This window comes from Calliphora vicina, chromosome 1, assembly GCF_958450345.1.
Source record: "Calliphora vicina chromosome 1, idCalVici1.1, whole genome shotgun sequence".
NCBI classification, from domain to species: Eukaryota; Metazoa; Arthropoda; class Insecta; order Diptera; family Calliphoridae; genus Calliphora; species Calliphora vicina.
In genome coordinates this window covers 129,300,086-129,316,077 of record NC_088780.1, presented here as the reverse complement: position 1 = coordinate 129,316,077, position 15,992 = coordinate 129,300,086, and the positions used below count along the sequence as shown (strand labels likewise).

Genomic DNA, 15,992 nt, shown 5'->3' with positions numbered 1-15,992 from the left:
GATAATGCGGCAATACTGATAAAAAATTGTTCATTAGTTCTAAAATAAAAAAAAACAAGTAAGAAAGTATATAATATAATACCCTACACTAAGTAAAAGAGCAAAAACATTTGTCTTTTAAAATTTCGATAATTTATATTTTTGAGTGATTTTCGGAAGTGGGCCTTATATGGGGGCTATGATCAATTATGGACCGATCACCATGAAATTAGGTCGTGTGATTTGTGTCTACATGAGAGTTTACTATGTTGAATTTTGTGAGTATACCAACATTTTTAAGCGATTTATGCACGTTAAAGTGATTCTCGGAAGCGGGTCTATATGGGAGCTATGACTAATTATGGACCGATCGTAACAAAATTTGGTGACATGAATTCTGTTTATATAAATCTTGTTTGGAGCTCAATTTGTGGAGATACATTTATAAATTAAACATTTATGACCGATAAAGTCCAATTTCGGAAGGACATTTGTATGGGGGCTAGGTGAAATAATGGACCGATTTCAGCCAGTTTCAACAGGCTTGGTCCATGGACCAAAAAAATATTATGTACCAAATTTGATCGAAATATCTTTAAAATTTCGACCTGTACTCTGCGCACAAGGTTTACATGGACAGCCAGCCAGCCGACCAGACGGACGGACATCGTTTAATCGACTCAGAAAGTGATTCTAAGTCGATCGGCATACTTTAAGGTGGGTGTTAGACTAATATTTTTGGGCGTTACAAACACCTGCACAAACGCATAATACCCTCCCCACTATGGTGGTGTAGGGTATAAAAACTGTAAAATATATAATAATACTTTTCAAAATGACTTGAAGATTCATAACTGTCTTATAATAATTAATATCGTGATGAAATTGGACATAAACAATATTGATGTTACATTGATTTTACATATTGATAACACACTCTATCGTATTAGTCTATCAATTTAATGGTTACTGGTTCAATTCCTACTTTAGACCTATGTTTGCATTTGAATTATTAGCAGATATAGCGTCAATTTTATACAATTTGGTCATATTTTCATAATGTCCTAATATATTATGACAGTTTAAACTAATTTTTGTTGTGTTTCAAACAAAAAAGTTTTAAACTAATAACACTATTTGAACTATGTTTATTGTTTTGTCATAAAATAATACTTTTTTTTTTTGTTTAAAACACAAAAACAACTATTATAATATATTAGGACATTATGACAATATGACTAATAGCAGGCCATGTGAATACCCCAAATTTTTTAAAACTGTATTACTTGAGATGAGATGAGAAATATATAAAACCAATTTGATTTAAATTCGCTTGACTGGTTTTCAACAGAAATGGTGTAAAATTCGGCTAACAATAAAATCATTTGAATATTATTTTTTATTAAAAAAATATTTTAATGTAAATATTTGATATTTATTTACATATATTTTTTTTGTTTTTTTTTTGTAAAAAATATGGCTTAAAACAACAATGAACAATAATCAATAATTATGTATGTAAATAATTAAAATTAACAAATGAAACAAATAAATTTACAACAAATTTAACAAAAATATATATAACGCAACAATTCACATAAAAAAACAATAAAACTGAAAATACCAATAATTAAGAAAATTATATAATATAAAGTTAATTAGTTAAGTTTCACTTTTATTTCTGATAATTAGAAATTTGTAATTTTCTTGATTTTTATCATCAAAAGGTACATTTGTCATGATGCGTTACGTGTAAATAAATGTTGTTAATTAAATTAAAATTAATTGAAAGAGTAGAAAATGACGATTTAGAAAAGAAATCTTTATGGTGGCATTTAATGGCAAATCAGTCATGTTTGTTATGGAATTAAAGAAAAATATAATTAACACTTTCTTACGAAATTTTACAATTTCACAATTGGTGGCAAATATTTACTGCCATTATTTACAGCTGCGCCAGAATTAAAACTGGAGCTGGAATGCGATGATGTGCTAGAGTGACCGGAGCCATTGGAAAAGTCCAAAGCGGATTGTTGAGAACCATCTAAAGAACCAATTACCGAGGCCACGGGTGCAATGCCTTCATCTGATACTTGTGAAGTGCCGCCAAGTTGATCATATTGAGCTGTGATAAGAAAATTAAACATGAATCACATTTATAAACAAATTAATACAACTTTTAAAAATATATATTCACAAGAAAAAAAAAAAACAGAATCTATGAATAAATTCATTTCAAGTTCATTTGTTTTTTAGTTTATGTTTCAGTTCTCTTTTTTTTTTTTTTTTTTTGCTGTATTCATGTTGTTACCAAAAAATCATAAAAATCATTTGTTATCAAATCGTCATTTTATGCTAAACTCATGTCACTCACCTTGAATGGTACGTTGTGCATGTTGTGCCTCTTCTTGGGTCTTGTACTTAATGAAATATACTTCCGGTTTGCTAGGCTGTTTAGGTTGAACGTCTTGAATGGCGGCCTGCAAGTCCAAGGGATCGGGTTTCTTGGTCAAAACATAAATGATGGTCTTCTCTTCAGTTGGTGCTTGTTGAATGCGTAGAGCAGCCTTGTTGATATTTTGAGAGGGAGCCTTAATGAAAACAATACGATAGTGTTTACGTGGTGGTGCTGGTGGCAAGGCAGGTTGTTGGTATCTTTGATCCTCGCCATCTTCTGGGGCAACATGTACATAGATATCTTTAGTTACTGTATCTTGTGTTGGGTATTGTTGTTGCTGTTGTTGATATCCATTGAATTGCTGTTGATGTTGTCCTGCAAAGTTTCCTACCAACGGAGCCTGTTGCTGCTGTTGTACTCCAGCGAAGCCAAAGTTCTGCTGTCTAGCTGGTTGATATTGTGGAAATTTGGGAACTACTGAAAATTGTTGTGTATTGTGTGCAGTTTGTCCACCCAACAATGCTTGCTGCAGGTTGCCTGAGTTGACTGCCTGTTGCAAGAATCCATGTGTTTCTTGTGTTTTTGTTGTTGTGGATACTTGGGCATTTGTATTGAAGTTGGGCAAACTGACTGAAAAGCCATTCTGTTGCTGTTGTTGTTGATTGTAGTTGTAGCCCTGAGGTGCAGCTAGGACTGTAGCACAGAGACAAATGACCTATTGAATGAAAACAAAATGTATTAGTTAAACAATCAAATGAATAATGAAATTGCATGCGTTAGCTTTTTGGCAAAGAAATACATAAACAAAATAGTACGTAATATAATTTTAACAAATCGATGGCTGTCAAATGTGGTCTATATTTTGGATGGCCTCATTGTTTAATGTTTTGACAGTACAAGAACACACTTTAATCGGAACCTTATACTGGTTATCCAATAGGTTTAGTTACCAGACACGTAACTAGTTCTGAGTTTGTTTCTTCCCCCAAGGCTATATTTATCTATTTATTAAAATCAGCAAAAACCTTATGTGGTAAATAAGTGAATACCTATATAAATTAGACATTTATGACAAAAAAATTCTATTTCGGGGGACATTTGTATTGAGACTGTGTGAAATAATGAATCGATTTCAACACATTTAAATGAATGTAATGAAGCCTCTGTGCGTATAAAACTTTGAGTTAAATTTTATCTCGATATCAGTACTTGAAAAAGATTTTCGGTAGTGGGCCTTATGTGGGAACAATGTGAATACCTATATAAATCACACATTTATGACAAAAAAGTTCTATTTCGGGGGATATTTGTATTGAGACTGTATATGAAATAATGAATCGATTTCAACCCATTTAAATAGGCTTCCTCTTTGGATTGAACAAAAATAACGGAAATACCAAACGTCTTTAAAATTGCAACTTGTTCTTTGTGCACAAGTTTATATGGACACCCAGCCAGACGGACGCATGGATGACGTCAAGTCGAGTCAGATAGGGATTTTGTAAACATTTCGTTTAATTTTTAGTTAAAAATGTAATATTTATAAATATTTATTGCAAACAATAATTAGTAAGAAAACAAAAAAATTGTGGGATAATCGTATATTAATCTGTTGCTGTATAGTCCAATCTAGAAATATCCGTTTTACAATGCGCTTTATATGATATTGATGGATAGCTTGGAGATTAGAGCGACACACTTCATATAGAGAGGACAAAGGAGCGTAAAAAAGTGATTTTGTTACCCCTCTCAAAATAAAAATAGGAAAAAATTCATAAAGTTTATAAAAGTCATCTATTCAAAATCGAATAAAGTCGGCTACATACTATAGATCACTTTTTAATACCTGTCTAATAGACCGACTCATAGAAAAAAAGGATTTTGTTATCGCCCTCAAAATAAACCTTTGTATCTTTGGTCTAGTAATAACCGTTCGTGAGCTAGAACATTAAAAAAGGTTTTTTTTTTGATAAAATTTATATTTTATCCTAAGACATATACAATATGGTATATCATTTGATAGGGCATTTCAAGTTTAATCTAACAGTGTATACACATATCCAGTCTGGTCCTTAATATTTGGATATTGCACAATATGCATGATTTTCAAGGATTTTTTAAGAAAATGTTTATTTTTTTTAAACAAATTTTAAATAAAAATGTATTTGATTTAAGAAAATAATCTTTAATTGTGTTTTAAAAATTTGTACATTTGTAAATTTGTTCGCGGGTAACAAAATCGCTTTTTTCTATGAGTCGGTCTATTGGACAGGTGTTAAATATGGATCTATAGTTGAAACAAATAGCCGATTTTATTCGATTTTTGAATAGATGAATTTTATAAACTTTATTAAATATTTCGTATTTTTATGTAAGAAATATATGGTTGTTAGATTTACTTTTAAGAAAATAAAATACCACTTTTTCAGTTCTATGACACAATTCACAGCAAACCACAAAGCCATAATTACCCACGTAATTTTATATTCCGTACATAATGGCATATAGATGGGCCTTTCTAACGAATAAAATATTTCGATAATATCTCGCACACTTAATGAAAGACCCTTTATATCTATTAAACGATTCTTATTATCACTTTGGTTTAAAAAATTCTTTATCCATTTTTTATTATTTTAATTGTTTAAGCACTTGTTAATATATTTTTGATATTATTTTTAAAATATATATCTTTTTTTATATTTATGTTTCCATTTTTTTAATAAATGCCATCAAGTAAGCATTATTTGAATATAGTTAATTTTATTTTTATATTCTTTATTTAAATATATCTGATTAAAAAAAATGTAATTTTATCACACAACTTTCATATTCACTTACTATAAAACCATGCATATTTTAAATATATTTTTTTTATATTTTGTTTTAAATTCAACACCTGTGTCAACCTTTGTGTATCAATTGACAATCTAAAATCTACTAAATGTTAATAAAAAATAGTACAAACTTTTATAAACACGAACTGAGATGAAATGCGTTGTTGCAAACTATTTCAGAGATCAACTATTCAAATGACCACAAAAAAAAACTTCGAAAATACATATACGAAACCTAAAATAAATGAAAGAAGAAGTAAATACTGTTAAAAACCAGTGGTTTATGAAAGATACAGATACAAAATGAATTCAATATTACATACATACATACTAAAATACCTGTATACAGCTCAACATAAACAATTTGAGAGCTTTGCTATTGGTGATGATGATAGTGTTGATGAGCATGATCATTTTATGAGTGTGAGTATTGGAGAGTGTAATGTTTTCTTCAAACTGTTTTAATTACTGGTAACAACAACAGCCTTGATTGTAGGCGAGATACGCACTTGAAGAGAGTACAATGCAGTTTTATACATTTGAAATAAAAAGAAAATAATTAATTTTTAGTTTATAATTAGAAGGGTTTTTAGATGTCTGAGATAACAATTTTTTATTGAAAACATTTGTTTTTTAATTTAAATTAAACTTTAATTGTTTTACTAAATTTATCACCTGCAATTATGCTACTTTTTGGGTAGGTCATTTGTTAATTAATTTTGAAAATAACTTACAATACACAGTGGGTCGAAGTACTAAATAAGTTATGATAATATTAGAACTATTAAACTACTGAAGAAAAACAAGCTGACAGAATTGAAATTGGATTGGTTTCTTTTTTCCAGTTTTGTGCTAGTTTTTTTTTTAATGTTTGATAGTAAACAAAACGTAGCCACCGTGGATAATATAAGGTGAATGCATCTCATATTTGATTTTTGCAAATCTTTGAAATTAACTATAAAACAAGTTCTATCGTAGAGCTAAGATGGCAAACAATAATTATTTGAAAAACTTATAGTTACTATGTCAACAGAAGTATTCGAAAATATGGAAAATAAAATTATACCATATTCAAGAACGTATCTTTAATATTTATGGTTAGTTTTTTTAGGAGTGTTATACATTGTTGGAAACGTTATCTTATCTTATATATTGTTAATAGATTCGAAATTTATTAATTTTTGACTTACCTACGCAACTTTGACTAGGATTTTAACTGTTGTTGCCTCCGATCTAGTTTTAATATAGAATTAACGTTTGACTTATTATCTAAAATATATATTAAAAACAAACTGCCTTTTCGTTCCTATAAACAAATGGCAAGAAATAACGTTGAGCAGCTCAGAAATTAAAAACATTTTAAATTTAATGAGCTTTTTTTATCTTAGCAGTTTTGCGTTTGTTATTAAAAAAGAACATAATTTAAACAATTATGGAGAGACAAAGAATTAAGCTTTCATAAAATGTATGCGTAAAATGTATATTCCAAGAAATTATGTAAGTTTTTATAAAAAGTTTAGCACATTTTTTTATTTCGGTTTTTTTAAATGAGCTGGGGGAGAAAATACTAAAAGTGGTGTTAATGAAAAGCTGAATAACTTTGAAAATTTTCATCCGATTTGAACAATTAAAACTACATTTTATTAAGAACTATTTTCTTTAGAGATCGGTATAAATTTTTATAAGCTCTCATATCAAAATAATCAATGAAATGCTACTAAAATCAAAAAAGTTGATAAATTTGGTTTTTTTGTTAGATATTATTAACAAAAACAATACTTATGACTTACAAATGTATCAAAAAACTGACTGGTTACAGGTGGATAAGTTGACGAACATCACTGAAAATGGATTTTTTAGAATAAAGTCTGAATTTTAGAGTGTTTGACATAATTTGTAATATACTCAGCAAGAGCTATAACAAGCGATAGGTCGTTTTCCAATTTTTTTTTCACTGTAGCGCCAAAAACTTACTTAAATAATCACCAAAATAAAAAATTTTAACTTTGCCATTTTCTAAAAAAAATCGAAGCTAAAAAGCTATTAACAAATGTCAGTTGTTAATGCAATTAAATCTAATGAGAAAATACATAAAAACACCTCTTTTACTTGTCTTAACGTCTCACTTTTATAGAAAAACTAAAAAATAAATAAAACATTTATTTTTACCGCTCATAACTTTTTTTATAATGATTCGATTTATATGTCCGTAAATACAAATTAAAGCTTAAAGTCCCACCTATTCAACAGAAATATTACAGAAATACTCATCCATTAAAAAGTTACAGATTTTTGATCCGAAAATTACCAAAATTTTCCACTGCGCCTAGCTCATATGTTGATAACTCGTAAAGGAAGTATTTTATGACAGCCATAACATTATTTGAAGTTTAGTTCTCAATATCCCTATAATACATGAGGGGATAAAATAATCCTGTTTTAACTATTTGAAAAAACTATTATGACATTTGATGGACACAGACGCCTTAAAAGAATTGACCTAGCTAAACAACTTAAGATTTTATACAAAAGTTGAAAAACATTCAGTTTTCTAATAATTTTATCACTGTCAAAATATACAGCATACTGGGAATAAAAAAATAAATAAGTCATTTTTAAATGGCTTCGATGTGGTGTGTGAAGTTTTTTCGACAAATTGACTTAAATGGTTTTTATACCCACCATCAAAAAATATGGGGGTAACATATCGAAGTATTGGTCGTAGAATCAAAGAGTATATATCTGTGGACTTTTGACAAAACAAATTAAGTGAAATTTTAAAATTTTTCAGGATAGCGTAAAAACTGTTGAATTGATCGATATTTATTTTATTATTTGTCGTTGAAGAACTTTATTATTTGTCTCAAAGAATTATAAAAAAGCTTTCGAAATTCTTTAAGGACAAATAATGAAATAATTATCGATCAATTCAAAAGTTTTTACACTCTCCTGAAAAATTTAAAAATTCCACTTAAGTTGTTTTGTCAAAAGTCCACAGATATATTCTGGGTCCTCATAAGATTCTAACACGATCTAGATATGTATATAAGGTGGTGTATATAATAATGTTTCAATTTAAAACAAGTAAGAAAGTATAGTCGGGCAAGCCCGACCATATGATACCCTACACGGAGTATATGATTATTAACAGTTTTATTTTGCTGTGGCCTTACATGGGAGCTATGACTAATTATGGACCGATGGTCTTAAAATTTGATGGGATAATTTGGGTATATATGAAATATAGTGTTGAATTTTATTTGGATTCTAACATATTTCAGAGATTTATTCACTCTAATGAAATTTTCGAGATTGGTGCTTATATGGGAGCTACGAAACATTGTTGACCGATCTAAATTTAATATAGAACTACTGTATACGTTAAGGTTTTGACCTTAGCTACTTCAAATATATAAATAATTTACATAATACATACGTTTATCTAAATGTTTTTTTAAATTCGAATATCTGGTAACAATATTATTTTCAAATTACAAACAAATTTAAAATATAACTAATCATTTATTAAAATCTCATGCGTACATAACGACCAATTGAAATTTTTTACTTAACCCTGTAATGAAATTGCCCAAAAAAAAAACAAAGATGCGCATGATTTTGCTTACAAAACACTCTTGACCATGCTATAAATTTTAAATTAAAATTTAAATATAAATTATAAAAATAACAAAAAAAAAATCATGATTAAATGCCAAATAATGTTTAACGAAAACCACATAATGAGACTTTAGCACGAATACTCGAAGCTCAAAATAAAAAAAAAAAACATTTAGGGTGTATCAACTGATCTTGTCATCTCGCCGGAAGTCTGCAATAATTTACGAACAAGACCCCATTACAAGAGCACAAGAAAAAAACGAAGATGTATAATTTCTGCAGTTATAAATCTTATATAATTTTTAATGAAATCTGTTGCCTTTTTGTTGTTGTTCATGTTCCACAACTAATTGTTCGATTATGTAAATGAAGATGCCACTACTAGCGGCAGTTAGGCCATAAAGAAGACACCATGTAGTGTGGCATGTTATTGTGCCATACAAATATAAAGTATCAGTACTTTCGTGTTGTTTCTCTAGAGTATTCTACTTGAAATTAAACGTAAGTTATTAAATGGATATTTAAAGTTGTACATCGTTTTATTTTATGGCTCACAGTATGTGGTTGACACCTTTAAGCATATGGTATGAAGATTGTGTGTTATTGTCTACACAGGCATTATTTATAATGGTGTTTTTTATTTCAAAAAACAGGGAGCAATAAATCACCAGCAGATAAAGATAGGTCAGTTTTTACACTTAATCGGTTTTCTTGAAGTAATGAAGATTTGTTTATTATTACATATTTTTGTTTTTTTAATACCGTTGCATAATTGATTTTTAAACATGAAAAGAAAAATGTTGCTGAGCAAGCATGACTAATGGTAGGGTCACACACGGTAAATATTTACTCAAAAAAGTGTAACCACTTTTTGTTGCACAAATTTGTTTGACGTATTTAGTCTTACAAGTGTTTTGTAAGATCAAACAGCATCAAATAAAATAAAACCAATTGTTTTGATTTAAATCATCTTAAGTAAAATAGGTTTTTGAAATAAATAAATGAATTCAAATATATTTTATTTAGTGGTTACGTCTTTTTCATCAAATGTTTGCCATGTGTGACCCAACCTTTAATAGCATGTTATAATTTTATGGATTTTCGTTAAAAAATCTATTTTTGTTGTTAAATGAAGAGCCGGAGTATTGGCTATTGGCCGACGGTCACCCTTAAACTTAGACTACCAACAGCTTATGTACAAGGGAGTTATAAAACGAGTTAAGCCTAGTACTCTGCTCATATTTGCGAAAAATTATGGATTTTTAATGCGAAAAATTTTATATGCAACAAATGATCAGCTGTTTGTTTTAATTTCGTGCGAAAAATAAGATTGAGAGATGTATTTCACATGTTTTCCACAATAGATGGAGATAGATGGAGTAGTGTTTGTGGACATTTGATTTGAATTATCTATATTGAAAGTGACAGGAAAGACTTCAGGAGAAAGCTAATTCCACATACGGACAGTACGGCTAAAGAACGAATTTTCCCTGTAATGTGTTGTGCGATTCACTGTCCAGTCGACAACGTATTGATGTGCCCCTGCCGAAGAGCGTGTGTTGCGTAAAAAACTACGGGTTTCGGGAACAAGTTCCCTAATTTCAGCAGAGTACCATTGTAGTATCGGTAGAACAGTGAAACACAACCCACATTGCGACGATGTTCCATGTATTGAGTGAGTCAATAGAGCTGGATACCCTACTGTCACCGATAATCATCTTCGCCCTCTCCTGTACGCTGTCGACTAACTCCAAAATAGAGTTCGAAGTACAGGCCCACAGATGAGAGTTGTAATTCATTTTAGGTCGGATATAAGTGGTGTAAAAAGGTGATCAGATGGAGTGAAGTAATTCTTACACTGTTTTAGAAAACCAAGGCACTTGAATGCTTCTTTCGACACTCGAAAAATGTGTTTTGTTCAGCAGATATCGCACTGAATACTCATGCCTAGAACATCAAGAGCTTCCTTAATATTTACACCACCCATAAAACAGATGGAGCAACATGATCTGTTGTGCGTTTGTGAGTTAACATACAACATTGAGTCTTGCGTGCATTGAAATCGACTCTCATATTTTGCTCATTGCCCCAATCTCCGACAGGCATATGAAAAAAAAACAGAAATCTATACCAAATTAAATATTTTGGGGATTTCCGTCAAGTGAATCAACTTTTAAAATCGATGTCTTCCGATTGGGATGAAATTTTCACCGAGGTTAGACCTCGATTCAGACACAATTTTTCAACAAGATCGGTCAAAGAACTCTCTGAATTATAGGGGCTCAAAATTTGACATTTTGGCAAACATGTGATTTTTCTCATCCATGTAACTATTACCTATTGTTCTTAGCAAAATGTGTCCTAAATATTTTAGATAGCTATTTCTCCAATCTTTCGAAAAAAATATTAAAAAAAAAAAGTTTTAATAATTTTTTTCCGAAACAAAAAACTTTTTTGACATTTTTTTTAAATGGGATCTTTTTTTCTCTTAAAATAAAGCTTAGATATTTTCCTTTAAGACCTATTTGGTCACTTAGTGGGATGCGAGTTCGATATCTATCAAAATAAATGTTTTGTTTAAGAGAAAAAAACAAAAAAAGGGTCCATTTTAAAAAAAAGTCAAAAAAGTTTTTGATTTCGGAAAAAAATATTAATAATTTTGTATTTTGTTTTTAAATATTTTTTTTCGAAAGATTGGAGAAATAAGTAATAATATATGTAATATATGTTTGGCCAAAATGTCAAATTTTGACCCCCTTTAACTCAGAGAGTTCTTGACCGATCGTATTAAAAAATTGTGTCTGAATTACTTTTCGAAAAACTTCAATAACTTTTGCAAATATAAAACGATTTTAATAATTAATGTCTCATTTTTGTCTATATAAAATAATCTTTAAAACCCTGTCCTAAAAAGAATAGGTTTTCAGAGAAAAAAATTAAAATAACTATTGTTGAATTTGGAAAATTTCTAAAAAAAAATTAAAAATTAAAATTAGTTGGAGGTACTAAAGTAGTACGACCTACCCTAAAGCAGTCTTTTAAAAATCGTTTAAAGTTTTAAGAAATATATCACTCTATCAAATTCTGTATAGTTTTGGAACATAACTACATATTGATTTTGGCTATACAAGATTCGGCACAGCTGCTTGTTTGTTTTAATTTTATATTTAAACAGCTATGAAATACGAAAACAATTTTTTATTCAACTTAAAATTTATTTGAAAATATTAATACTTTGACCCAAATTTTGAATTGAAAAAAGTGCAAACTAAGACCATCCCTAATGTTTACATCTTAACATTTGTATTATTTTTTAAGAAAATTAATAAAAGTAATTACACATTTTTCAAAAATTTTAACGATCCTCCAAAATTTGATTGATTTTAACCAGACAGCCAGTCATACAACTTTGCATGCACATTTATGAAGGTATTTTAATTAACTTCAAGACAAAATTTTATTACTAGGGCGTACAGTAATTTAATGAGTTTCAAAAATTTAAAGAAAATCTTATTTGTAAATAAACTTAAATATTTCCAAGTCATTTTTTAAAATATTGATAAATATGTTGCTTTTGACAGCTTAAATTACAAATTTTGTAACCTGTTTTTATGGTTTTGAATTTTAAAGGTATTGTACATAATTATATGCATTATGATTCAATAATATTTTAACAACAATGTAAATTTATATGCGGTATATGTAAAGATTGATTATTTAACAGTTATAAAATATACATAATTTATTATTTTTTCTTTTCACTAAAAATCTAGTTTTATAATTTGTATGAGTGAAATGTGTAAATTATTTTGGAATTATTTAAGATTAAGATATAATGGATTTATTTTTTTTTATAATATTGTCGTTTTATTTTTGAAAAATTGAATTGGGATATATCTTTAAAACATGGTCTGATTTTAAGCTTAGTTAATTAATAGCATAACGTGAGATAATTGAGAAGCCGCAGAACATAAGCTACTTTTTTTTCTCATTTTAAATTTTTGAGAAATTGAGTTTTATTAATTTTTCCCCCTTAAAAAACTGCATGAACTTGAAAATGGTGACAAGTTTCTTACTTATCAATAGATACATCTAACTGCCATAAGTCACCACATTAAATGTTAATGATGTTTGATATAAAACCATTTTTATTTTGGAACAAGAACCTTTTGTTAAAAAATAAAAAAGTACGTTTTGTTAAAAACAAAATTATAAAGTACGTTTTTAATGCGTTTTTTTACAACGAAAATATTTTGAATGAATGCATTCATTCAAAATATTTTCGGATTAAAAACATTCGAATGTTTTTAATCCTGATCTAATATATAAACAAATTACACATTAAAATTAAATATATGTATTATTTTTTTCGTTTTATACTAGTGTTGTATGTTTTGTTAAGCACCAATTTTTTTAGAAATCATTTGCTTATAATACCATATAATACCCTACCATATAATACCCTACACTAAGTAAAAGAGCAAAAACATTTTGCTTTTAAAATTTCAATAATTTATATTTTTGAGTGATTTTTGGAAGTGGGCCTTATATGGGGGCTATGACCAATTATGGACCGAACACCATGAAGTTAGGTCATGTCATTTATGTCTATTTGAAAGTTTACTATGTTGAATTTTGTGAGTATACCAACATTTTTAAGCGATTTATGCACGTTAAACTGATTTTCGGAAGCGAATCTATATGGGAGCTATGACTAATTATGGATTTATATAATTTTGTATATATAAAACTTATTTGGAGCGAATTTTGTGTAGATACCTATATAAATTAAACATTTATGACCGATAAAGTCCAATTTCTGGAGGACATTTGTATGGGGGCTAGGTGAAATAATGGACCGATTTCAGCCAATTTCCGAACAAGCCTTGGGCCGAACAAGTTATATGTACCAAATTTTATAGAAATATCTTCAAAATTGCGACCTGTACTTTGCGCACAAGGTTTACATGGACAGACAACCAGCCAGCAAGGCGGACGGACTGACATCGTTTAATCGACTCAGAAAGTGATTCTAAGTCGATCGGTATATTTTAAGGTGTTAAACTAATATTTTTGGGCATTACAAACATCTGCATAACGCATTATACCCTCTCCACTATGGTGGTGTAGAGTATAAAAATTAAAAACTATTTTGTTAACTTGATTGTTTCAAGAAAATTTCAACTCAAATATTATAAAAATACAAAAAAATAAATTTGTCAAAAAATGCGAAAAGTACCTTTTGTTCTGCGGCTCCTCAATTGCAAAACGCCATAGGCAGGTTTGTGGGTAGGGTATATTGCGTTTGTGCTGATGTATGTATGTAAAGCCCATAAATATAGTCTAAAGTTTACCGATCGACTGATAACCACTTTCTGCGGATATTTCTATAAGATTTAGCACATACTAGGACAAAGCATATTGAAAATTGATGAAATCGGTCCGTTATTTTACATAGCCCCCATACAAATGTAATCCAGAAATATGACTTTTTTGTCATAAAAGTTTAACTCATAGGTAGGGTATTATATGGTCGTGCTTGGCCGACTATACATTCTTATTTGTTTTTTATATAAGGCAAATAATAAATTTATTTTGCAATATTATAAACTAATTAATTATCTTCTAAATTGGTTTAATACTTTTAAATTGCAATTAAACACACAAAATTTTAACAAATACTAATTGTGTTTATCTCAAATACATAAACATCAAAGCGGAAATGTTTTCTTTAAACTAAAACCCGAAAAAACTAACTGCTATAAAAAAAATTCAATGTGTTAATTTATTCACTATTCACAATTTATGTTTAAATGTTTCATAAATACCATCTATCATTAATGAGCGTGAAATAAAATAAAAAGGCAAAACTAAATACGAGTACCTACCTAATACATAAACCACAAAATGCGTCAAAAACTAGACAGGTATTTAGAATAGTTGTAGATATCTCTTTCAGTTTAAAAATAAAATCTAGTCACTTGTGAAATTAATAAACAAATTGTATAAAAGTTGTTTATTAAAAAAGTACAGGAAATATTAAATTTATAGAATTTTATTTATTTAAGAAAATGTTTTATAACAAAAGAAATTATATATAATTTAGTTAAAATAAAATATATATATCGTTACCTTAATATAGAAAGGCCCTAACTCGTGTTTTTTTGTAAGACCAACAAATCTCGACTTAAAAAACACCAGTTAGGGCCTTTCTATATTAAGGCAACAATATATATGTATTTCACATCTTATTTAATATGTTCGCTGGGATTTATTTACCCTAATAATTTTTAAACATCAAATATTTATCCTTGATGTCACACTCTGCTAACTATTGTTAAGAGTAATTTTGATAAATTTATTTTGCCTCAATTCAAGTAATTCGCCACGGTTTATTATTAAAAATTTTAATCGTTGTATTAATTGGATTATTTTCAAATTTGCACATAAAATACAAAATATATTTGGTCAAAAACAAATGAAGATATAAAACAAATACATGTACCAGTATAAATAACTTTAAAACAAAATTGAAAATAACAATCGCAGTTAATGATGTTTATAAAGATGGCCAATAGATAAAAAGAAGATCAGAGCAAAATATTAAAAAATACCTAAAAAATCCACCTGCTGATTAAATATTACGACTCATGTTGTAATTTTCAACATGACCATTAAATAATGGCAACGTGTGGAAGCTGCGATATATGTATGTGTTTTAAATATCAATGATGGGTTAATGAGTTCATTATGAGGCAACCAGATTTATTACTACTAATTGAACTTTAATTTTTAGAAAATATAAAAATATATACATGTTTATTAGACTTTGTTTTTGACCAGGTCACTTCATTTGTTTTTCGGGTATCACAATTTTTCTTAAGATTATTGAGTAGATCAAAATAACGGCTTTCTTTTTTTTTTGAAAATTTTCACTCCTTGTAGTGGTTCAACGCACCTAAAGACGCTAATGTTGAACACATTTTTCTGTAGAGCAAAAACGGTTGAATATATTGCAAATCTGATTTCACCAGTCGATTCTGCATCAAAAATTAATACAATTGATGTTTTTTGAATCCTTAAAAATAAAATACAAAAAATAAAAAAAAGAATTTTAGATTTTTTTTAAACATGCACGGTGAAAAAGCATTTTAGCGTAT

General features: G+C 28.6%; 1 protein-coding gene across 1 annotated transcript in view; it reads right to left on the bottom strand.

The window, feature by feature from the left end:
- Nucleotides 1–1,702: 1,702 nt before the first annotated feature.
- TwdlG (TweedleG) overlaps nt 1,703–15,992 on the bottom strand; it is a 97,142-nt gene continuing 82,852 nt past the window's right edge. The window contains exons 2-3 of the mRNA XM_065508082.1: nt 2,354–3,092; nt 1,703–2,104 (exon numbers count right to left, since the gene is read on the bottom strand). Of these exons, the coding sequence (XP_065364154.1) occupies nt 1,884–2,104; nt 2,354–3,092 (960 nt within the window). The 3' untranslated portion in view covers nt 1,703–1,883. The remainder of the gene's footprint in view (nt 2,105–2,353; nt 3,093–15,992) is intronic.